The sequence below is a fragment of the Garra rufa genome, chromosome 2 (genome assembly GCF_049309525.1).
Source record: "Garra rufa chromosome 2, GarRuf1.0, whole genome shotgun sequence".
NCBI classification, from domain to species: Eukaryota; Metazoa; Chordata; class Actinopteri; order Cypriniformes; family Cyprinidae; genus Garra; species Garra rufa.
In genome coordinates, this window is record NC_133362.1 from 55,168,195 (window position 1) to 55,194,612 (window position 26,418).

At 37.4% G+C, this 26,418-nt stretch overlaps 1 protein-coding gene and 1 long non-coding RNA gene across 2 annotated transcripts; both read right to left on the reverse strand.

The window, feature by feature from the left end:
- Positions 1–11,234: 11,234 nt before the first annotated feature.
- Positions 11,235–15,333, reverse strand: LOC141325619 (uncharacterized). Its single transcript, XR_012353791.1, has 4 exons — positions 14,935–15,333; positions 14,659–14,847; positions 11,962–12,098; positions 11,235–11,765 (listed from the first exon to the last, which is right to left on the reverse strand). It is a non-coding gene; the product is annotated as an uncharacterized lncRNA (long non-coding RNA).
- Positions 15,334–16,174: 841 nt separating this feature from the next.
- Positions 16,175–23,878, reverse strand: LOC141325618 (uncharacterized). Its single transcript, XM_073834394.1, has 2 exons — positions 23,724–23,878; positions 16,175–17,034 (listed from the first exon to the last, which is right to left on the reverse strand). The coding sequence occupies exons 1-2, from the start codon at positions 23,806–23,808 to the stop codon at positions 16,280–16,282; spliced, it is 840 nt and encodes a 279-aa protein (XP_073690495.1). The 5' UTR covers positions 23,809–23,878; the 3' UTR covers positions 16,175–16,279.
- Positions 23,879–26,418: the final 2,540 nt, after the last annotated feature.

The following is a 26,418-nucleotide window of genomic DNA, read 5'->3' on the forward strand; positions in this document are numbered from 1 at the left end:
AGCTTTTGGCTCTTTCCAAAATTGTTTAAGTAGGGATCTACTGCTTTCTTCGTAAACACTACAAATGCCTTCTGCCAAGTGGATTTACCGAGCAGAGACAGTGTTTCTCTTTTGTGGGAAAACATGAAATGTTTGCAAAGTCAGGTGAGGTGTTTAATTATCTTTTCCTTAGTTCGCTCTTCCACAAGCGATCACCAGGAGATTGCTGGCAGTCATCTCTGCACGGGATTCCATAGCGTAGTGGTTGTCACGTTCCCCTCATGCGAAAGTTCCCCAGTTCGAAACTGGGCGGCAACAGCTGGTGGCTTTTTCCAAAATTGCTTAAGTAGGGATCTGTTGCTTTCTTCGTCAACACTACAAAGGCCTTCTGCCAAGCCGAGTTAAAAGAACGGTGGATCCTAATCAAGTTTCTGTAGTGTAGTGGTCATCACTTTTGCCTAACACGCGAAAGGTCCTCGGTTCGAAACCGAGCAGAAACAGTGTTTCTCTTTTGTGGGTAAAAATGAACTGTTTGCAAAGTCAGGTGAGGTGTTTAATTATCTTTTCCTTAGTTCGCTCTTCCACAAGCGATCACCAGGAGATTGCTGGCAGTCATCTCTGCACAGGATTCCATAGTGTAGTGGTTGTCATGGTCGCCTCATGCGAAAGGTCCCCAGTTCGAAACTGGGCGGTAACAGCTGGTGTCTTTTTCCAAAATTTCTTAAGTAGGGATCTGTTGCTTTCTTCGTCAACACTACAAAGGCTTTCTGCAAAGCCGAGTTAAAAGAACGGTGGATCCTAATCAAGTTTCTGTAGTGTAGTGGTCATCACATTCGCCTAACACCGCGTGGCCAGCCGTGGATAGTTGGAACACGCTGACAGCCAATGAAATGCAAGCTTTGTTGCCGCTGTCCAAGGTTTTGAATTACACCGACAACCAATCAGATTTTTTCACATTATTTGGGGTAAACGTCTGGACTGGGGTTCGAATCCCGCTCACTGCAGTTTTGCACTCTGCTCAAATGTGAACTTAAAGCAAATGTAAACAAAAAAAGACACCCTACAGCCTTCCAGTAAAAACGTTACATCATTATTTACATGAAACAATTATTGATATTACTTTTATGTGTGGTTATTGGCCAAAGTAGCTACAGTATTGAATCAGCACCTTGGACAGCATCAGATTTAATAAAACATATATGCAGGACAGTCATCCCAAAGTATACATCCAAAATTTACTTATGCTTGGTTCAGGGATCAGTTATGGAATGTACTTGAGTGGCCTGTTCAGTCTCCAGGTTTAATTTTCATTGAAAACATTTGGTTTAATTTGAAGAAAGCAGTGGCAAAGTGAAAACTAAAGATTATCAGTGATCTCAAAGCTTTTTCAGGTGAGGAATGGGCCAAGATTGCAGTAGAGAGGTGACAGAAGCTTCAAAGCACTTACAGGCAGCGTTTATTGGCAGTTTTAAAGAATAAAAGATTCTGCACAAAATTTGACTTTTAGGGGTTGAATAATTTTGAACATGAACATTTAGAGCCAATTAAATTTTTTTTATTATTATTCATCAGCTTCTGTTTTCAGAATGACTCAAATGTGTATTTATACATTTCTCTAATAGTGTACTGATGCCTTTGTTGAGTTGCTTTTACAAAATTGTGTTCTCTGCAGAAAAATGTCTTCAGGTCAAGGGGGTTGAATAACTTCGATTGCAACTGTATATATATATATATATATATATATATATATATATATATATATATATATATATATATTTGCAACTGTAAATCCTGTAAATTTGTTTTTAAAGTTTACATGTTTTTGTGGGTACAAACAAGTGTGATGTATTTTAGTTGCATTTCTACTTTATTAATTTTATTTGCTTATTTTTGTAAATGTGTGTTTATTGGCCAGTTTAGCTCAGACAAAATTAAGCAGAAATAAAAGTTATTTATGAATGTCAGGTTTTAATCTACAAACATCAAATTAACAAAAGATTTAAAAGTAAAAAAACAACATTTTAATTTATATGACATAAAAATAATATTGACATGAGTTGTGGATTAAAAGGTGCTGAACTAGTTATTCAAAATTTCACATGAGAGGTATGTTAAAATCTACATCAGTTCAGCCTGAAATGTGTATATATTTTTCTGTATAGAGAATGACCATAAAGTATGTAATATCAGTATAATATGTTGCATTCAAAAATGTATCTACAAAATAAACAATTTAACCCACTATTCTAATTGATGATAAGCCAAATAGTGTTTGAAGATTAAATCAGGTGAGACAAGTTCTTTACTTAAAATCAATGTTTTATTAAATTGACTCAAACATGCCTTCAGTGGAATTTAGAGAGTTCTAAAACAAGTGTAAACAAAAAAAGAAGAAAAAAAAACAAAACACAAGTATAACCAAGGAAATTATAGCTGCTGCAAAGCAATGGGAATGGACAAAAAGAACAAGGTCAATTAGATATATGTACACAAGCAAATAACAATCAGTTAGATTAATCAGTACACATTTTACAAACAGTTGCAATTTACCAGAATATGCTCCATTTAGGTCTTATGTGCTAGAATGGATGTTAAGGACAAAAACAATGACCAATTAAAATGTAACTGAAAGGAATGGATGGAGCAACAGAATGGTGCAACATGAAAATAATGGATGATTACAATTAGAATTTCTATTTTCTATTTCTATTTCTGGGCAGTAAATGTATTTTCCTGCCACTCCAGGGATGGCCGTATGGATGTGTTGGCTGTGTGGTCCCTGTTTAAGGACTATGTGGCAGAATCTGCACAGGCAGCCTGCTCGAGAACAGCTCCAGCTGCTCATGTCATGGTCATGCTTAGGCAGAAGAACAAGAACGGGTGGCAATTAAAAAGAAGTTTAAGATTTAAGAAAGACAAAAAAAAATGGACAGGGTAAAAATAATTAATTACATGGTTAATATAAATTGCAGAGTTAATATGGAAATGATGGAAATAAATAAAATGACTAAAGCAGAGTTAAGACAACATCTTAGTGTCAGAGAAGTTTACAAAATGGAGGGGTTGTCTACATGTTGTTCATTCTTACCATTTTCGCCACTGTCCTCAAAGGCAAGTGCTTTGTGTGAAGCGGTGCCAGCAGCACTTGTGCAGAGTTCTGAAACAAAGTACAGTCTTTATGTTTTGCATTTGAACAGGTTATAAATATTTTACAACCCATATATAAATATTTTACATAAATATATAATAAAAAGGTTATTCTTAACTTATAGGTAATTTTTTTGTTCTTTGGTCATTTTTTTTTTTTTTTTGACAAATTCCTCTTCCTTTGTTAAGCTAAAATTAAAACCACCTCAAACATTTTTTTACTACTTTACTATTATGATTTTTCCATACTTTTCAACCTCCTTTTAGGTCTCCTTGTTGCACACCCAGACTTTTAAACTTCAACAATGAAAATACAGTTTATAAATATTAATGTACCTGAATTAAGCTCTAATAAAATAATAAAAAAATATTATAGTATTTAATTCAAGACCTCTGTCAGAACTCAGTTACTTTTTATACAAAATATAGCTGTCGCACAGTTTGTGTCATTTCCACCACAACACTGTGTGTTTCTATGAAAATGTTGAGTGACATCAGAGCACATGTTGGACATAGAGAAATTTAAATTTTCAGCAACAACAAATTAAGAACCATCAAAGTAAATATTGCTTGATCAGTTAATATATTTATTATGTGTAATTTCCACCGCATGCTGTTCCTTCAAAGGTGTTATTAAAAAGCAAAAAATGTTAGGTAAATAAGAGTATTTTACAGTTTTTTACGATTGTTTACACTCTAAAATAAAAATTTCCACACAATTTGCAAAATTCTACTCCAAGGAGCAAAACACCGCCACAGATTTGCACACCATTACACATAATGTCTGCTTCACTCTTTTTGCAAAACATTACACACAGTGATTTGTAAAACTCTACACACATTTCGACACCTTAGACACAGATAAGGATTGTGAGGTTACTTCCTTGTCATTACAAAGCCCCGGATTGCCAATGACCACACTAATGAACAAATTGGATAAACACATCCACAAGGTGTGGAAGCACACATGTGCTAATTTGAAAACGCAGCACTCAGGTGTGCTATAAAAGGCAGCAGGTGAGTTCACCTGTATTCATCAAAAATGATGTGGATGAAATCTTATGGCCTGATCCAGCCAGACGGAGAGATGAGGAATAGTTACAGTAGTTGTGTTGCTTTTTTTTTCAGAGTCAAACTGTATGTACTTCATGCAGTAATTTTTATTTGTCTACAGATTTTATTTGTTTCATTGATTTCATTGTTGGTTGATTACTGTAACTGATTATGGTAAGAAATACTGTATTTATTGAATTGAAATAAATACTTGAAATATTCAGTCTGCAGCATCAGTGTTGTGCAGTGCTTGGTAAGTTTATAGTAGGCCTATTTGTGTACATTCTCCCTATATCTCAAACTAATCATGATGAATGTTGTGGGTTTGTCACTATTTTGTTTTGTCATCGAAATGATCCCTTACATAACAATGTCTGCCCAAAAATCTAGCACATGCTATTTCCCAAAATTAGTGTTTTTTACAAATGTGTTTTTTATTTATCACAGCAGTGTGAAACTGTCTGCAATAGTGTCTGATCATTGAGGACTGTGTTGGTTAAATGAAAACTAATAGCATTTTCACAAATATGTGTATATGTTTTGACTGAAGTGTGTCATTTTGCAAACAATCTAGGAATTCTGCAAATTGAGTGTGGTATTTGGATAATTGTGATTATATTTTGAAAAAAAGAACCCGGTTTTCAAAATTGTGTGTAAACAATTGAAAAAAACTGTAAATACATGAAATGCTAAGTATTAATTCAAAGCCAATCAGTGAAGCTATCTTCCATTTTTTCCACAAATAATCTACAGAAATATCATTTCCACCACACTGTCCTTTGTGGTGGAAATAACATTCATGGTTACAAAGTACAATTAATATGGATAAGATCGACAGTAGATTTGCAGGACTGCAAATGTTTCAATCCAGTCATGTTCCAGCATTGGTATAAAGCTTCCCTACAATTACGTTCATTTCATGTAATTTCCACCAACACACACATTTTTTTCAATATTTCAAAAGGTCTCATCACTCATTAAACATTCATCCACAATTTATGAGATCATGCTCTACTTAATATAAAAATTCAAGTTATGTATCATCTAATAAGATCTTACCCAAACCAATGTTTAGTTTCAGAGTGTGACAGGTGTACAGTTCATGATTTGGACCTTAGGGCAGTTAATTTGTCTCGTTGACAACTGTATACATATTTTACAATCTGAAAAAAATGGTTAAACTAGTTACAAAAATGATCTTAAGACAATTCCTGAGTGACATAAGTTATTCTGTTTTTAAACAACAGCTGTATATTGTGATGTGGTGGAAATTACAGTTGTTCATTGCAAAAAAATTGTAAAATATAAACAATTTCTCTTGTAATCTTAGTTTCAGACCTTAAAACTTGACAAACTATTTGGGTCTGTGTAATGTGACTTTCGCACATTTTTATTTTCTTCAGCTTAGTTGAAGAAACGCGCATAAATATATAAATGGTCAAAGGTTTTTAATGTTTAAAAACAATTCTGTTCTGCTCACCAAGGCTAAAAAAAAATAAAATAAAAAAATAATAATAATTCTATGCTAGTATCTGTTAAAATGTAGTTCATTGTTGTGATAAAAGCTGAATATTGAGCATCATTACTCCAGTCTTCAGTGTTACATGATCCTACAGAAATCATTCTAATATACTGATTTGCTGCTCTGTTATGATTATTGGTGCTCAAACATTATCCATGGTTCTTCTTATTAATATTGAACACATTTTTTTCCCTTTAATTTTCAATTTTTGTGGAAATCATGATACATTTTATTTTTTTTATTATTTGATGAATAGAAAGTTAAAAAATAACAGCATTCATTTGAAATAAAATATTTTTTAACATAAAAAATGACTTTTCACTTTTGATCAAGTTAATTTTTCCTTGGGAAATATTATATATTACTTTCTATTAATCAAATAATTCTGAAAAATAAAATGTATCATGATTTCCACAAAATTGTGAAGCAAAAACATATGTGTGTGTATATATATTGATCATTAGAAATGTTGCAAATCAGCATTTTAGTGTGACTTTACTAAGGACTGGCATAATGATGCTATAATTCAAATTGAATCACATAATACAATCACATATAATATCAGTTATATTTTAAAATGCATTCACATAAAAAGTATCATAAATTTAAATGATATATTATATTATATGCTATACTATATATATTACATATTATATAATATAGACTATTCAAAAACATTAAACAATCTTAATGATCCCAAACTTTGACCGGTTATATGTTTTATATTAAGTGCCATTGATTTTGACAATGCAATGATGATAGTCTTGGATATGTGAGAAAATCTTTATAATTTAAACTGCATCACTTCTAACCTTACTTAAATCAGCATATTCGTGATATCTTCCCCTTAAATTGTTTTCTGCTGATTCATTCAAGAATCAATCAAGTGTCTGTCTTTATGAATGTATCAATGATTCATCGACTCAAAAATTATTTAACTAAAAAAAACAAAAAACGCTGATTTATTCCGTAACAGAACACTAATTATTACTTGTTAATTGAATGACAAATCTGCAATCGTGGTAATGTTCTGAAAACAGCATTCTCTTTTGGTCCGCTCACGTTGCTTAACTAGGCTACATCGTATGTAATTTTCTTGACTTTAATACTTTTAATGCCCCGCGGAAACCCTGTCTGATCATCAGCCCTACACTAAAATGGAAACATACCTGGAGTTGACTCAGGCCTCTCTGCTGAGGTCTCCTTCACTAGGAACATCAGTTCCGCTGGAAGAGCGACAGGTGTCTTCCCCTTTAGGCCTGGAGAGGCTGGAGCTACACAAACGTAAATAGACCAATTATTATATTTATGCAACCAAAATTAACTCAACATTTGATTACATGATCTAGATTACAGTGTTTTTACCATCAGCTGGAGATGCCTTCAATCCAGCACTTGTATCAGGAGTTGGTTTGGATAGTGCAGCAGATGGAACTTTAACATACAAAACCATCAGTCATTTCAGAGCTTACAATATATGCTAGTAATAGTATAGTGCTGGTGTTAGTAGGAACTAAAACAGCCATGTTTCCTTCTCCTGCCTGTCATAGATTTAAAATGCTTACATTTACACACTGTGTACCTTGAGACCATCTTACAGTTTTTTTCAGTCGCTAACAAGCGTTTCTCTAAACAGTTGTCACATTTTCAAAACTCTAAACACAATTAGCACAGCATCGGTCTTTTGTGGCCATACCATTCACACATTTCATGTCGTTTTCACCCAATATGGAGTCAGTGAACACATTTCCACAGTGCTTACATTTTCTTAACAAACAAGCTATACCTACCAACAAAATTATGGGTTTTTTTTTGTAGTATTTACGAATGTTAACACAACATCCCACAATAGCAAAAACAATGTTTCAAACCTTAGATACAGTATAAAAACCTGTATCCTGTAAAAAAGTATGAATTACAGTTTTTCAATCGCTAACAAGCGCTTACCCATACTTCAGATACTTTTTCTAAACTCTTAACACAGACTCACATCTACAAAACATAATTGGCCAAAGGGATAATTTTCGTCTCAAAAATACATGCTCCTCTCACTGCATCTCTCACTGCATCTGCTCTTCTCGCTGCATCTCTCACTGCTCCTGCATCTCTCACTGCATCTCTCACTGCATCTCTCACTGCTCCTCTCACTGCATCTCTCACTGCATCTGCTCCTCTCACTGCATCTCTCACTGCATCTGCTCCTCTCACTGCATCTCTCACTGCATCTGCTCCTCTCACTGCATCTCTCACTGCTCCTCTCACTGCATCTCTCACTGCATCTGCTCCTCTCACTGCATCTCTCACTGCATCTGCTCCTCTCACTGCTCCTCTCACTGCATCTCTCACTGCATCTGCTCCTCTCACTGCATCTGCTCCTCTCACTGCATCTGCTCTTCTCACTGCATCTCTCACTGCATCTCTCACTGCTCCTGCATCTCTCACTGCATCTCTCACTGCATCTGCTCTTCTCACTGCATCTCTCACTGCATCTCTCACTGCTCCTGCATCTCTCACTGCATCTCTCACTGCATCTCTCACTGCATCTGCTCCTCTCACTGCTCCTCTCACTGCATCTCTCACTGCATCTCTCACTGCATCTCTCACTGCTCCTGCAGATTAATCTAGATTAAAAAAATTAATCTATGCCCACCCCTAGTGTTAACATTAGTAAATACTACCAAAACAATCCATAATTTTGTTGGTAGGTATAGCTTGTCTGTTAAGAAAATGTAAGCATTGTGGAAATGTGTTCACTGACTCCATATTGGGTGAAAACGACATGAAATGTGTGAATGGTATGGCCACAAAAGACCGATGCTGTGTTTAGAGTTTTGAAAATGTGACAACTGTTTGGACAAACGCTTGTTAGCGACTGAAAAAAACTGTAATAATTGAATGACAGTGGTGATAAGTTTCTGGATGTACTATACATTCAATATATGATTACCACATAAGATATGTCTCAACTCACATACAAATGAATCATGTTCATTCATGTATTTCATTCACTTTCTATTGCATTGAATTATCATCATTTCCTGAAATGTGGCATGTGAAATGATCATGCTTAACATACTAAACATACAGTACTTTGTATTTCTTTTATATGTTTGTTGTTTATGTGATTTACAATATTTGATGTACTATAAACTATAAAGCAAAACAAGTCAAATTATTTTATTTAGCACCACAAGTGGAATTTATTTGATTTCAATTCTGTTTCCTGACATTCCAATTCCAAATCCAATTCCATTCCAGGAAGTGAACTGGAATTTACCATTCATTCTCAATTCAATTCATGAATGGCCCCAATCCTGTTTGGAAACATGTGGCCTAACCCTGAAGATCGCAGAGATTGGATACATTAATTCTGTGCTTTTTTTAGTTCGTTTTAGCTATATAAGTAAAACTTAATTAAATCCCACAGACATGCCAAACCAATGTACTACCCTAAACACTACTCACTAGTCTGAGCAGGAGGAGCAATCTGACTCAGTGAACAAGCATGCATTCAAGTGTTAATACCCAATGAAACATGAATGCAGAACAAAAATGCATACTTACCCATGCTATTCTGTGTCATTAAAAGCATAAAAAGCTCTTTAAAAAAGTCTGTTTACATGCATATCAGCTAATTGTTTATTATAAGAAGCACACAGGTAAAAGGATGTCAATCATTTGAACACTTGTTTAATAAGTGACACTTGCCCTGTATTTTAAATTCTTTATTTGAATGTGGCAACATTTTTGCAAACTTTTTAAAACTTTATTTGAATATGGCAATATTTACAACAATATTTCTATGAATAAATGTCTGACAGAGACTCCTCCCCTATCAGCCAATCACTGTATGCATGGTTAGTGAGAATGCTGACATCATCCATAGTAACGAGGTCAACCCCGCCCCTTACTCTTAGATTAAGACTTTACTGCTTAGTAAAAGTTTGTCGCAGCAGCTTTGTTAATAGGTTTTAAGATAAAACTCTTAGCTAAAAACTTTTACTGCTATTTAGGAGAACTCTTAGTGCTAAGATAAAATGTTTTGTGAATACGGGCCCAGTTCTTTTTTAACTATTGACTGCCCAACCTGCACCAACAAGAATACTACACACACCCACCTCTTAAAGGGATAGTTCATCCAAAAATTAAAATTATTATTAATTGAGTCCTTCTACCAAACAAGTGTGTGTGTGTTAATTTTGTTAATACAGATTTAATTTGATTGGTAACTTATTCTTATTCTACTTGTTCTTATTCTGTTGTTCTAGTAAGAAATTGTAAAAAGCTTGTACAATATATATTGTTTTAAATTTGCAGGAAGTCCATCACCTTATAATATCCCCACTTCCTCAGTGCCCCACCTCCTGATTTCAGAGAAATCTGACAAATGAATTGTGTAGATTCTTCCATCTTGTTTTGCAAAGCTCTGGATCTAACGAAAAAAGACTGCAAATCACTTGTCTTGAGAAAACAATTATTTTTTTGTTAAGCAATTCTTATTGTAACATTTTGCTGTAAAGCTGCTTTAAATTGTATTGTAAAAATAAAAGTTTTTTCTTTCACTTTTGTAGCTACATGGCTTCAGGAGAGTCCATGCACTCCTTGGCCTACAGTTTTCGCCTTGCATGTGTAACCCCTATAAGATTTCAGGGTCACTGACATTCAAAGAGAACAGAAAATGGTTGCAGTAGCTAGTAAATCCCTCTAGGGGGCTTACAAAGACTTCTCTTGTGAGTGATATAAGATAATCTGAGGAAAAAGTAGGGGCTCTGGCTAAGAAAAGAATGGAGAAAAAGATCTGCTGACTCAGCACAATATTTTTTAGAGAGAAAAGTGAAAAGAGTGGAAAAGAAGGAAAGCTTTTAGACTGGTTCTGATAAAATTCAAAGGATGATGCACTATTTCATGCTTTGTTTCATGAAACTCCAGTGAATTTTATCGTCTTCTGTTGAAAATTGCTTTGTAATTGTTCTTACATGTTCAATGCTAAGGAAAATAAAACTGATTGTAATGTATGACGAACAAATAATGATAGATGTGTACTGAAATGATGATATATGCATTATCTGCTGTAGGAAAAAAAAAACAATCGGAGTGAGTCGATGGTTAAAATTGCTGTGTCATGTTAACTGCACGTGTGCAGTAGTTATGCACATTTTTTCAATCTGGTGGTTTTCTGTTACACGAAATCCGAAGCTTCCATCTAGTAAAGTGTGACTTTATTCGTTCTATTTTGCATTTGTGGTGTACAATGAGAGTATGTTTAATGTGCTCTGCTTAATGTGTTTAATGGTACAACCTAGTATTTTCTTTGCAAAAGAGGGTGACACAGACATATAGTTAAGAGGAAATAATTCATTTTATTCAATGTAAATTCATGTAATGTCATTTCATGTATAGGTCTGACGTCAATTTAGATAACGTGAATGACAATGAGTAACACATTCCCTGCATTGTGCAGGTTTTTTTTTTTTTTGTAGTCCTCTTTTGGTGTACAGTTCCCGAGTCACTAACGGACCTTGAACGGCGAGCCATCTCTGATCTTCGATATTTCACTGCGTTGTGGAATGGATTGTAATGAAGGGTCAGAAGCAAGGGCATCCATTTGCAGCTTTATTAACAATATCAGACAGGCAAGGGTCAGAAACAGCGTCAAGAACAACAGAGACAAACCAAGAGAGTAAACACAGGGAGACGAGTGTCGGGGCAGGCGAACAGGTTCAAAGGCAGGCAGCAGAGAATCACAGAACGAAACAACAGTCCAAGGTCACACACAGATAATCCAAAAATGAAATAAACGCTCAGAAATGCAGCCAGGTGCAATACAAGACTTCACAAAGAGTGAGAGTCCGGAAGCTGTTTATATAGGAAGGAATAATCAGACCCAGACCCAGGCACGGGGTGTTTGGAAAATTGAGTCCAAAATGGTTAATACTAGGGAGAGGGTGCCCTCTGCTGGCAATCAGAGGGAGCCACCGAAGCCTGATTCCAGCTCTGTTAGTAAACTACATTTGTTGGAGTAGTTGGAGCATTTTTATGTAAAATATTTCAAGTTTTTTAGTATCTGTGAAAAAAAAAAAAGTTAGATAAAATGTAAATCCATCGTTAGTTTAGTTAGCTGACTGACCAAATTAGCTAGTTAGTTAGCTGTAAAACCAAATTAAAAACATATAAAGGTTACTTTTTTTAAGATGTCCTTGTTACAGTGTAATTATACATTAGAGTACTGGGTAATATTAAGTAACTTTAAGACCACCTACCATCTGAAGAAATTTCAGTTTCAGACTGAAATCTTTTAGTTTTTTAGGTGCCCTCTTTTTACGTGTTGCATCCTCAGTTTCAATATTTGATGTCTCAGTAGCAAGTTGTAACTTCTGGAAGGCCTTAGTATAGGAGTCTGTGAAATATGTAAAATATTAAACACAAAAAATAAATGAACCAGGCTGTGACACTACACCCGTTCTTAACCAACTTTTTTTCAACAAGAACCTTCTCCAATTTTGCTCGTCAGGGTTTGCATTATTTTTAACCAACTGCCTTGTGTTTGTGAATGTCCAGAAACAAAATCTCCCTGTTTAAAATAAAAAGCATTAGCATTTGCACTGGATTTTCACTCTGTAAGTTAATGTTACTTTAAAGTTTAATGAATAAAGGCATACTTCAATGGTTTCCTCCAACCAAGTGGTTGGGACAATTTCTACTGAATTATCAGGGAAAGGAAAGGAAAGGAGACGGAGGAGGAGGAGGGACAGGGAAAGAGTGAAAGGGGTCAAAGTGTATGTAAGATGGCCAGAAAATGATTCCTGGTTTTCTTTAAAGGAGAAGTCCGGTGTGATATTGACCTAAAGTGTATTGAATCATGATACCGAGTGTGAACGTACCTTGCATATCTCATCTCGGTTTGTGTCCTGCAGTCCGAAATCTGGGGTCAGTTAGCCGATGCTCACAACAGGTTGTCAATGAGAGTCAGTAGACTTCCAAGGGCCCTGACATTTAAAACGAGACATTGAGAATAAAAAGCACCGGTAGTTTATTTAAGAGAAGATTTATACAGACAGTACCTGGAAGAAATTGAGCGGCCGCCGCCATCTTGAATTTAGTCACGATAAGTCGAGTGACGAGCAGGAAGGAAACTACAACCTGATAAGTTGATAACCTGATAACTTCCTTCCTGTTCGTCACTCGACTTATCGTGACTAAATTCAAGATGGCGGCGGCCGCTCAATTTCTTCCAGGTACTGTCTGTATAAATCTAATCGTAAATAAACTACCGGTGCTTTTTCTGAGTTCTCAATGTCTCGTTTTAAATGTCAGGGCCCTTGGAAGTCTACCAATGAAGTGTGGAGCTACTTTGTGCCTCGTAAATGGCGTAAAACAGTGATTAATTTACATGGCTACTCCGATGCCCTATTTACCCTCATAGACAGCCTGTTGTGAGCATCGGCTAACTGACCCCAGATTTCGGACTTCAGGACACAAACCGAGATGAGATATGCAAGGTACGTTCACACTCGGTATCATGATTCAATACACTTTAGGTCAATATCACACCGGAGTTCTCCTTTAATCTTTAAACAGTTCTTGTTAGCTGCCATTCTGGGATTAGTTTAATTGTGGATTGTCTTGACTGCACTTTAAAGCAGCCGATCATTCGTGTGTCACATGGGTCTACAAAAAGTGCTTGAGATTTCTCAAAAATCTTGCACAATAGCATTGAGGAGCCTGACTCATCCATCTCTTTCCTCTCTTCGATGGCCATGCAACACCTCCCATCCTTAAGAATGAAAGCATTGTTTGGCCTCATGATTTTGAACTTTGTCGTCACCACAGATGGAGTCTGTGGAAAATTGGACATCTACATCAGTCGTTTAGCCACTTGAACAAGTGGCTTCTTTCCTGACATTACAAGTTGTTCAGGCTTTCCCAGAAAACTCTCAAAAGGGAAAGCACTGTAAGCATTGCAAAATAAGCTTTACTCAGTGCTGTGCTTTGACACAAAAGAGGTAGATGTAAGAAGTTTATATAATGACAGAATTTATCACACTTCTGCTACAACATTTCAATGTACCTGTTGTACATACTCTTACAATGAGAAATGTGCTTGCCTCCTCCTTGCATGTGAATTATTTGATGTCAAATTAACAACAGATGTACCTACTCTGTGTCATGAAGACACATCAATGCAGTTAAATGTGAACGGTCTGACCACTACAACTGAAGTACAAAAGTTGAATGAAATACTGGAGATTGTGAAGAAATGGCAGACAGTTCAGCACATTAGCCATCAGATCAAAGACCTGCATGACACTGTAACAAGTGTCTGCATAACTGCAACTATATTTCCAGCAGTAACTGTTGATTTGACAAGAAAGATAAGGCCGTTGTTTCCACACCGAGCAAAACACATGAAACGGAAATACAGAAAAAAAATACGACTAAATAACTAAACTAGGGAAAATAATGCAGACATAAACATTATGCACTGTTCATTTAAAATTTACTTTCTACATATGAGCATAATTGAGCATATGAGAAATTAATTGAAAACAACTGTTTTTGGTTTGTTTGTTTATTGTAGTATATTTTTTTTACATTATTAAAAAAAGGAAATCTGCAGCATTTTAATGCCATCTTTAATTGTTTATATTAAGCAATGTGAACGATGAATATTCATCTACAACATAACGCTTCTTAACACTGTGATATACTGGAATCAATTAAATTTAAGAAATGTGTCCACTGGCTTAATGTTTCTACTTCAACTGACTGATTTAAAATGAGATTACAACATCTAAAACTTGTGGTCCAAAATGTATGGGTCAGCATACTAAAGGGTGATTCCTCTCCCAGTTTTTCCCTCAGTAAGGACTGGAGAGTGCAGAGTGTATTCCTGTAAAAGTGGACAGATTTGTAAGCAAGAAGCACATTTTAAAAACCAAATGTGGAAAGCAACTTACTTTGCAACCTCTGCCTCAGCACTGGGAACACTTGCGTCTAAGTCGAAATGTCTCCCAAGCATGGCTCCCAAACTCCTGGGCTAAATCCGTGGCCTCGCCTTCACTGAGGACAGAGAAGATGCTGATTTTGGTCTTGGCCTTTTTTGGTCGTTGCTCTCTGAGCTCATCGGGAAGATCCTCTTTACGAACCTTTAGATAAAGCCAATATGTTACTGTTATATAAATTTTTATCAAAATTAAAAGTACAATCAATAGCTGTATAGACCATGTACAAACCCTAATCTGCCATGATCCTTCTTTCCAGTTCTTCTTCAGTGACAATGTACTTCCTTTTGGTGCCTGGCACTGACAACCTCCCCAGAACTGTATAGTTTCTTCCCTGAGCTGTTCTGTCTTCTCCTCCCTTAGGCATGTTTTCTTCCTCTCTACCTTCTATTTCTTTTCCTTTCACTATGCTTTCCTCTTGCTCCGTCTTAGCAATGGTTTGCTCTTCTTCACTTTCTCTTTCCTCTGCTTTGTTTTTGTTTGCTTCTCGTCCCTGTGCTGCATAGGCATAACACAAACAGTAAGTCACCAGTATTACAATATTAGGGTCGCATGGTTTAAATTTATAAGTCATGCTAGTGCACACTACACTGTATTTAATTTAATAATTAATTGAAACTGAGTTCTGATTTAATTTGTTTTTATCAGGATTCTGTAATGCTTTAATTCGAAAAAATGTGTGTGTGGTGGAAATGGTTGAAAGAAATTATCGTTAATGTAGGGACGCTTCGTCCCAATGCTGGATCATGACTGTTTCTGGATTGAAACATTTGCAGTCATGCAAATCTATTCTCATAATCCATATCAATTGTACTTTGTAACCATAAATGTCATTTCCACCACAGAGGGCAGTGTGGTGGAAATGACATTTCTGTTCTTTTTTGTGAAAAAATGGTAGATAGCTTCACTGATTGGCTTTAAATTATTACTTAACATTTTCGTGTATGTAAAATACTATTGTTTAACTTAAAATTTTTAGCTTTTTAATAACACCCTTGACGCTACAGCATGTGGTGGAAATGACGTAAAATAAATATATTAACTGAACAAGCAATATTTACTTTGATTTTTCTTCATTTGTTGTTGATGAAAATGTAAATTCCCTCCATGTCCAACATGTGCTCTGATGTCACTCAACATTTCCATAGAAAACACCTGAAAAAACTTTCACACAAACTTTTTAAAGATGCATTACAGTGTTGTGGTGGAAATGACACCAATACTGTGCGACAGCTATATTTTGTATAAAAAGTAATATCGATAAAGGTCTCACATTAAATACTATAATGTATTTTAATTATTTTACTAGTGCTTAATTCAAGTACATTATTAGTTACCAGATAAGTCATATTTTTAAACTGTATTTTCATTGTTGAAGTTTAAAAGTCTGGGTAAGCGACAAGGAGAAAACTGATTTTGACACATATCAGGAGGTTGAAAAGTATGAAAAAATCATAATAGAAAGCTAGTAAAAAAAATGTTAGGGTGGTTTTATTGATAGCTTGACAAAGAAATAGGAATTTGTCCAAAATTATATGTATTTTTTTTTAAATAAGTACATAAAAGTGCCCATAGTCTAAGAATCACCCATAAATGGTTTCTCTCCAGTGTGACGATTCATGTGCCTGTTAAGGATTCCTTTTTGGATGAAACGTCTTCCACATTGCTGGCAGATGAAAGGCTTCTCTCCAGTGTGAACTCTCATGTGTCTGTTAAGGGCTCCTTTTTGGTTGAAACTTCTTCCACATTGCTGGCAGGAGAAAGGCTTCTCTCCTGTGTGAACTCTAATGTGGTCTTCAAAGTTTTGTTTATAATTAAACCTCTTTCCGCACTGAGGGCATGTATAGGGTTGCTCTCCAGTGTGAATTCTCATATGAACTTCAAGGTTCTCATGTTGATCAAAATTCTTTCCACACTGATCACACGTGTAAGGCTGATTTCCATTGTGAATTCTCATGTGTCTGTTAAGGTTTCCTTTTAGAGTGAAACTCTTTCCACACTGTTGGCAGGCGTAAGGCTTCTCCCCTGTGTGAGTTAAAACATGTCCTTCAAGACTTAGTCTATGATTAAAACTCTTTCCACATTGTTGGCAGGCATACGGTTTCTCTCCTTTGTGAACTCTCATGTGTCTTTTAATACTTTCTCTTTGATTGAAACACTTTCCACACTGGTGACAGGTGAAATAACTTCTTCCTGTCTTTCGAGTCATTTTTCTTGAGGAAGTCTTTTTAGTCTGTGAACAACTAAAAGATTTTTCTCCATTTATAAAATCATGATCTTTCTCTTCAATTTCATTCAGTACATTACTCTCCTCTTTCAGTGCCATCAGGTCTAAGGTAAAAAAAGACAAATGTTAACCCCAGTTTAAAGACACGAAACAACAGATATCAAAACATTCATACATGTAAAAGTAGCAAAACTAACAAACAACTCTCCTAGGTTACTGTATGTATGGAACCATAGTTCCCCTAGGGAACGAGAGCTGCGTCCGAAAACGCTATGGGGAACGCCTTCAGCAAGATCATGCTCTGAAACACGTGTGAAATCCAGTAGAAAGAACGCAACGTCACGGGCAGATGACGTAGTGACCGGGAAGCTGTAAAGCACGTGGGACGCGTGCAGCCGGCAGCTTCTGCTCCAGAGAAGCTAGCGAAGCACAGGAAGTATGGCTCGAGACACAGCTCTCGTTCCCTAGGGGACCTCAAGCAGCATCCGAAAACGCTGCCAGACTTGCAAACCTCTGCTTACGTTGTCTGAGAACCACTAGAGCGAGAGGACGGCTGAGCCTGGAGTGGCCCGAATATCGAGGCCAAGAACTTGACAAATGTGAGAGGTGTGGACCAACCCGCAGTGTTGCAGATGTCAGACAGAAAACGCCTGACAAAAAGTGGCCGTGGCATAGAGGAAGGAACTTTAGGTACATAACCCGGTCTGGGGTAAATAAAGGATTTGGTCATACAAGGAGCAAAGTCAAGAAAGAAGGGGCCACAGAAAGGGCCTGTAGTCGCCAGGACGGAGTGGGTCAACCCAGCAGTGAGCTGCTCTTTGCAAAATCCGCAGACCACACTGGTGGTTGATATAAGAGACCACCACTGTGCTGTCAGTGCGCACCAGCACATGGCGATCTCTTAGGTCTGGAAGAAAGTACCTCAGAGCCTAGTCTAAAGGCAGCATCTCTAGGTGATTGACATGCCAAGTAAGATGGCGATCGCTCCACAGAACCCGGGCTGAGCAGCCACTTGTGACCACTCCCAAATCGGTGAGGCGTGCATCCGACGCTAGCATACGCGGCAACAAGGAGCTCCCAGCACCAAGCCCTGGGCAAAAACCAAGATTTCCTCCACATTTCTAAGGCACGAATGCATCGCTGCGTGACCTTAATCATGCGAAGTGGGTTTCCCCTCGAGGAGAACCCTTTGGTTTTGAGCCATCCCTACAAGAGTCGCATGTACAGCAGGCCAAGAGATTATCACATTGGACACAACTGCCATCCGACCCAACAGTTTGTGAAACTGTTCTTCAGTGAGTGACCTGCCCTCTCTGACTCTCCCCTGTGAAGACAGACTGGATACGAACAGGAGACATGCACGCATGCATCTTAGTCGAGTCCCACGCCTAAATAAGTGGTTCTCAGAAGTGGAGATGGCACACTTTTCATGGCGTTATCTGTAACCCCAACTCTTTCATGTGGGCTAGCACAACATCTCAATGTTGTGTTGCCATGCGCTCAGATTGAGCTAAAAATCGGACAATCGTCGATATAGTAAGAATGTGAATGCAGCCTCAGCGGCGCTAGAGCCGCATCTACGCATTTGGTGAAAGTGCGGGGTGAGAGCCAGATCGAAAAGAGGAACCAGTATTGGTACGCTTTGCCCCCGAAAGCGAATCTCAGGAACTTCCGGTACTGTGGTAGGATGGAGATGTGGAAGTATGCATCCTTTAGATCTATAGTGACAGACCAGTCCTCAGACCTGATCTGTAGCACGACCCGTTTAAGGTCAATTTTGAATGCTAGGCGCATGACAGCGCGGTTCAGTACTCAAAGATCTAATATCGGACACAACCCTCCATCTTCTTTTGGAACTATGAAGTACCGGCTGTAGAACCCAGACCACCTCTCGAGAGGAGGGACCACCTCGATGGCTTCCTTCCTCAGAGAGTGTTTACTTGTTCCAACACCAGATCCTGTTTACAGCCCACAGAGTAGGAAGGACCCCGTAGAACTGGGGCGGCGCAGCACCAAAATGGATGCTGCAGCCCTCATCTACAGTGTGCAGGATCCTGTTTGAGACATCTGGCAAGAGTTCCATGCTGCCAATGGTCTACTAAGGGAATTAGTCTCTCAAGACTGACCTCCGGTGTTACTGGAGAGACTGGAACGGAACCCTTAAGCAGCGAACCGGCAAGAGATGAACGTTTCAGTCTCAAAGACCCGAAAGGGGGGGTCGCAGGACTTGCACCTTCCCCAGGGAGGGGAAGAGGGCCGCAGAGTAAAACCCGCTGTGCTCTGATGTAACAGAGGAAACAGTTCGGCTTCCTGCAGGCACTGGGGAGAGACCGGCACCGTACAATGAGGTGACGACCGCTCTACCCCAGAGGAGCATGCCCTCAAAAGTTCCTAGACCACAAGTGCCAGGATACTTAGGCAGAGTGGCCACTCATGACCATCCCTTATCCTGTGATGGAGGCACCCGTCGTTAGCTTATGCGACGACAAAGAATCCTCAGCACAGGTTCTTGGACAGCAACCATCGTTTCTTTCACATGTCTAAGGTCCGAAAGCCTTGCCGCGTGACCTTGATAATGTGAAATAGGTTGCCCCTCGGGTAAAAAAACATTGGTCCTGAGCCGCCACTTGCAGACTCATGTACAGCAGGCCATAAGGTATCTGTTGGACGCAGCTGCCCAGACCCAACAGTCTCGTTAGAAACTATATAACAGTGAATGACTGGCCTTAGTGAGAGTGGAATAAATGGCCAAAAGCAGAGGCTGCTTTGCCCTGCAGCCTGTAAATTGTTTTAATTCCTCAGAATTAAAAACTATGAGAGCAGAGCTAAACATTCAACTTCACACATTTAAGTGTAAGTAGTTTGTGACATTATGAATGAACACATTTATGAATGAACACATTTATGAATGAACACATTTATGAATGAACACATTTATGAATGAACACAGCCCGCCCTCTCAGCGGCTGTGAGTGCTCCAGAACAAACTACACAATCACGTGAATCCCCGCCCTTTTTATTTTTAGAGAAGTGAAAGCAGGGAGAAACAAACAATCAATACATAGTCTGCTCATATGTGTACAGCGTTCTCGGAGAAAGACAGCTGCAGGAGCACAGATTCTCACTCGAGAGGAAATCTGTGCTGTGATTCCCACAATGGCAGCCTCCACTCTGCCTCTGCAAAAACGGGACGTGAGCCGCGGGAAGCTGCAAGCTCTAAATCAAAGGACAAAGTACCGCAGTGCGGGCTTCGAAACCCCGAAAGATACTGTGCTAGATTTATATGTGTAATCACCACAAACACAGCGCCCGTCCTGCCTCGGCAAAAACGGGACAGAGCCGCTGGGAAAACACTACGGGCAGTCAGCTCCTTCGAGAACTGCCTCCCATGCTTCGCTCCCAAACAGACAACAGAGATCGTGTGGATCCCCACCATAGACTGTAAAAAAGATGGACAACGCGTCTCCGCTTCTTTCCACTATAGAAAAGTGAAGCCAAAACAACTCAATATGGCCACTACCATCTTGGGGGAAATTACGTCATTTGGAGCCAGAGCATGCGCAGTAGAGGTTCGTTTGGAGCCAGAGCATGCGCAGTAGTGTCGTGAGGCGGAGCCGCGGTGTCAAAGTCCCGCCCAAACTCCCGCAGATCCAATCGCACGATCACAATCATGACACCACACACCGTTTTTATAGCATCAAATAACTACTTAAAAGCGAACTTATTAGAAAAACGAACACCTGAACATGAATCAGCATTATAAGAACTACCTCACACGATGGAAATCACCTTTGGAAAAAAAATTATTTGAAGTGTAATTCGATTATTTAGTTTGGCTCACGTCCCATTAGATTACATGGAGAGGGCGGGGTTTATGACCTATACTGCAGCCAGCCACCGGGGGGTGATCGAAAACTTTCAGCTTCACTTTTCAGGACACCCACGGCACGCTTGATCCCCACTAGTAATAAAATGAGAAACACACGTTCTGAATTGCCTGCTTATTTTGGATTTTTTAGACATATTCCCTCAAAAGAAGGACATGCAAACTGGCACGAAAAACAGGGAATACAAGACACACACAGAGCGCTAGCTGAAAAACAGAAGCTGCCGGCTGCACGCGCCCCACGTGCTTCATAGCTTCCCGGTCACTACGTTATCTGCCCGTGACATCGCTGTCTTTCTACTGGATTTCACACGTGTTTCAGAGCAAGAAGTCATTCCCCATAGCGTTTTCGGACGCAGCTTGAGTTCCCGGTTGGGAACTACATGCTATATCCCCCAAGCCAGTAGTTCTCAATTCATGTCCTCGTGCCCCACCCGCTCTGCATATTTTGCATGCCTCTCTTAGTTAATGCACCTGATTCTGATAGTCAGCTAGTTAGAATTGAAATCTGTGCATGAACTGTGTTCCAATTGACATGTTCCCTACACAGTATTCATTGTTTCCTACTCCCTGAGCACTGGAAATCCATTCGAATTTCCCTGGTGAAAAAAACAGCTAAAACCAGCCTAGGCTGGTATTAGCTGTTTTTTTCAGCAGGGTTACTTCACTTCAGAACATTCATTCACAAATTTGAGCTAAGCAACCGCCTGCAGCATCTTCACACCAGAGGTTGCGTTAGACTTTAACATTGCCCGTCAATTTGACGGACAGGGTCGTAAAAATTCCGTCATAATCCATTATTACCAGTCATTTTAATTTTCATATTTTAATTTTAATACCACATTTAATTGCATTTATGTTTGTTCACATTTTCAGGACAATATAGTTTTATAATATAGGCATTGAACAGATAAACAGATGAGACTGCTTAACTTTTCATGTTCAACACTACACCCTGTCTCAAGTCTCAAATTTCAAATTATGCCGATTTCATTAGGAAATTCAAGCAATAAATACCGTTGCGGCGCTCTTTAATGTGGCGTGATAGATCGTTCTGTCAAACGGCTCTGGCTTCTGTGTAGTCGCCTGTATATAATCAAACTCATAGCAAAAGATTCGTGAGAGTTTCGTTTTTGTTCTGGATTCAGTGCTCTGCTGCCACACTGGAGCGCACTCGCCACCAACTGGACAGGAGTGGGAATTACAGCTTCAAATTACAATAGATCATCCTCAATGTAATCTGTCAAAGTGACGGACGGCCTTCAGATTTTTCCGTCATTGCTAAAAGAATTCCGTCAATGACGGACAATTTTCGGTTAACGCGACCTCTGCTTCACACACAGATGAATCTTAACAGAGAAGTGTGAATGTGACATCTGTAAATAAACACAATTTAAATTCATGTCTTGCACGCTTCAATGACCTTTAAATGAAACATACGGCTGCTTCAAACTGGAATATATGTGATAAGAGATACACACAAAATATGCAGAGCCTTGGGGCACGAGGACAGCTGTATTAAGCTACTGTAAGAGGTGTTGCATGTAATTTGAGAAACCCTTTACTTATTTAGGATGTCTCAAAAATTATCAAGCTGGTATTGAAACCCTCTATTTAAAATAATAGAAATAATGATAATAAAAACAGTTTGACCCAGATGATCTAATTAATTAGGGGCCTAGCATCAAAGGCAGGCACCTATTGTAATCACTAGTGTTTACTATCTCAGTCTCAACATGAACCACAGCAAGTATGGAGTCTCTAACTCAAACCCTGTAGTGCCATTAACAATTCAAATTTGCACAAAATTAAGTGAATTTTTGCTTAGAACAAGCAAAATTATCTGTCAATGGGTTAAACCAAAAAAATCTTAAATCAAGAAGGATTTTCTAGACAAGTACAATTTGTTTTCAGAAAAAAAGAAGTCAAAATTAAGTGCATTTTTGCTTGAAACAAGCTAAATAATCTGAACATGGGGTAAAAAATAATCTTGTTTTCTGTTTGAAATAAGAATTTTTAGATATTTTGGCTGGAAATAAGACAAAAAAATCGAAGTAAGAAAAGCATTTTTTGCCGTGTGGCACTTGCACACACAAGTATGCTTGATTTTAGCCTGACAGTGGAAATGTGGCTAATAAATTCTCTGCAGTGGCAAAGGACTTTCTGTCTTTACTGGAGTGTTTTGATCAGAAGCAGCTTGTGAACGGCTCTACGCATATCTAAGGACACACTTTAGGTCTAATCTTTTCTAATGGTGCACTCTTATCAACAGTTTTCCTTTTTCAATTTAGGGCTGTCTGACTATTTGGCGATTTACTTTATTATGTAATTGTCACATCCTTATGTATACTCTTCTCGAAATGTAAAATATCATAAATAGATATCTATTGATCTCCTGATTTCTTTGCCTTTATTGAGCTTTCATTAAGTTGTTTCTTTTCATCTGAATAAATCTGAAACTGTTATCATCAACAAATTTGCTGGAATGATGCCAAACTGCATCTGAAGCTGCATCTCTGCCAAGCACCTATTTGAACTGCTCTGATACACAGTTTGTATGGATCTGTCAATCAGATAAAAACATAAGCATGATTAATAGGACATGTGGCTTTGCATGGTTAAACAAAATACTGCTGTTATCAATTTCCAGCTATTCTGACAATAATGGCTGTATGTTGAGTTGTTTTCAGAGGACAGTAAATCTATACTGCTATACAAGCTGCACACTGACTACTCTAAAATATATCCAAGTTTAATTTTTTATAGTACTGTCCCTTGAGAAGATACACTAAAATGTTTTCTGAAATGTGAGGGGTATATATTGTGAGAAACTGTTAAAGACAAATGAATTGAGAAAATGTACAGGACAGTTCATAGGATAGTTAAGCTTTGAGAATGAAAACCAACCTGTTTGTTCCTTAGTATCTTCATGTTTGACTCTGAATGTTTCTTCAATCTTCAGGTCTTCACTCTCCTCTTTAATAAATGCCATCTTTATATTAGTGTATTGCGTGGATCTTAGTTGCTCCACCGGGATTTTTTTTTTTTTTTTTCTGTTTGGAAACTGCCCTGTTTAAGATGAAAATAATTACTCTAGTTCAGTAATAGTGCACTAGTAAGGGTGAAATGATCTGATAAGACAAACACTCAAAACTTGAACTTACTATTCAGTTTTGATTAACATTTAATGATTAGTATATTACATTTAATCCATTGCACACTTTAAAAATAGCTATTCGATTTTAAGATTGTCAACAACAACAAACACATTTGCAGTTGTTTCTAAAAGTCGTCATTTCTCATGTTTGAGTTTGTTCTCATTGTATTTACAGTGTTTTGAGCAGCAGGTCTCTCAGCGAGCGGTGATTCGAAACAGTGAATCATTTTGTGAAGCAACCGATTCAATTGAGTCGGAGTTTGTAATTCGTGTATCTGATCTGAATCACTAACAGAGAGAAATCAGACGCTGTGTGGATGCGCTTTACTCACACAAAATAACGTTCATTATTAGATAAAATCTTACACGCACTAATTATACAGTTTAAATCGCTTGTAGAACATATAAAAAAGACTGAACGCGTTGTATGAATTTAAACACTTCAAATTATTAAAACTACAAACCTTCCTTCAACTGAAAGCAAACACAGATGCAGAAGAGCGCCGCAGCCTTATGACGTCACACCACCAGATCAAAAATAAAAGTCCTGTTCACGCGCTTCTGGGTCTATAATCCAAAGAGTGCATAGATATTTACGGGGAAACACATGTGAATAATAAAAACAAATGTCAATGGTATTCAGAGTTTTATTCTTAGTGAAAAACATTAAAGTATATAAAGAAATGAGAAAAATATTATTTTACAAATAGTAATATTTATAATTTAAATTACTTATTATTATATTTTTTCATTTTTCCATCTTTCATTTATTCCTTCATGTATTTATGACAACATTTACTTATTTCGTATTTATTTATGCATCATGTCGACATTTATTTATTTCCAGATTTATTTAATATGACATTTATTTATTTAGACCTCCATTTATTTAGTCCACAGTAGGCACCTTTTGTTTTGACCAACCAAAAAAACTTTTTGGGTATCAAAAGCACAAAGATGTTGGCTGTGTAGTTGCAACTTTTCAGTCTCTCACAAACGTTCATGCAACTTTTCAACTTTCATCTTATTTGATCTTCCTTACTTTTATGCCTCACTGATACAAATATACATGAATGATTCTGTAATGATTTTGAGTTTGAGTTGAGAATATTTACTCTATTTTAGAACAAAATGTGTCTCTTGGCCATCTGAGTCTGTTGACTGAAAACTAGGCTTAACATGCTGCCAAAAGAAAAGATGAGACACATTTAAGGAATGACTGAAAATGTAAAGCATGTGAATGATTATGATAAACTTACATTCAAAGAGGATTCAAGCATGGGTTGTTTAACACTTCCAGAACAGCTCTCTTTCAAAAGTTTGCTGGTGTCTATCCAATCATCCGTTATATTGGAGGAACTCAAGAGGGTAAGAAACCTCTTTGCAAAGATGACCTTTTACATTACTTAGAAAATGCATATTATATACTATATTTTGTCCTACAAATGAAATTAAGAATGTGTTTAAGTACAGAAAAATCTGTATTTATCAAATGTGAGGTTGCGGTTCTAATGCAAACCAGTAAGTAATCATTGTTGATAAATCCTACATGTTCTTAAGCATCATGCTTGTTCACGTTCAAGGTCATTTGCATTCAGAAATTTCTCCAATGAACAATATATGGTGACAACACCTTATAAATCACATGAATATATACATCCTCACCAAAATCATGACGAAGGAAGTGGTACCGACTGAGAAACCATTCTGTGCTCACACTAAACTGATCAGTGCCCTCTTTGAAAATCTGTTCTCTGCACAGCGCATTGCTTGCAAATCTTCCAGCAAAACGAGATCAGCCGTAACACTATAGCTACATTTCAAATGACTTCCCAGCTGGTTATTTATAGCTTTTCAGACTTATTGTGCACATATCTAGCTTGAACTATGAAATTATTGGGTATTAGCAATTAAAGGACACGGGAAACAAACAACGGCACCTTATTTTTGTTGCATCACCATTCTGCCACTAGATTCTCTGTATAAGCATGCTCAGTGTTGAGTGTTGTGCTAAAATTTACACACTTTCCCACACAAGTGTGCAAACTTGGTGGCCAGCTACAAGAAATGTCTGACCTCTGTGATTGACAAGGGCTTTGCTACCAAGTACTAAGTCATGTTTTGTGAAGGGGTCAAATAATTTCACTCATTAAAATGCAAATCAATTTCTAACTTTTTTAAAATGCATTTTTATTATTTTGTTTCATTGTTCAAATAAACCTACCATTAAAATTATAGACTGATCATTTCTTTGACAGTGGGCAAATGTACAAAATCAGCAGGGGATCAAATAAATAAATAAATAAATATATATATATATATATATATATATATATATATATATATATATATATATATATATATATATATATATATATATATATATATATGTGTGACCATGGACCACAAAACCAGTCATAAGGTTAAATTTTACAAAACTGAGAT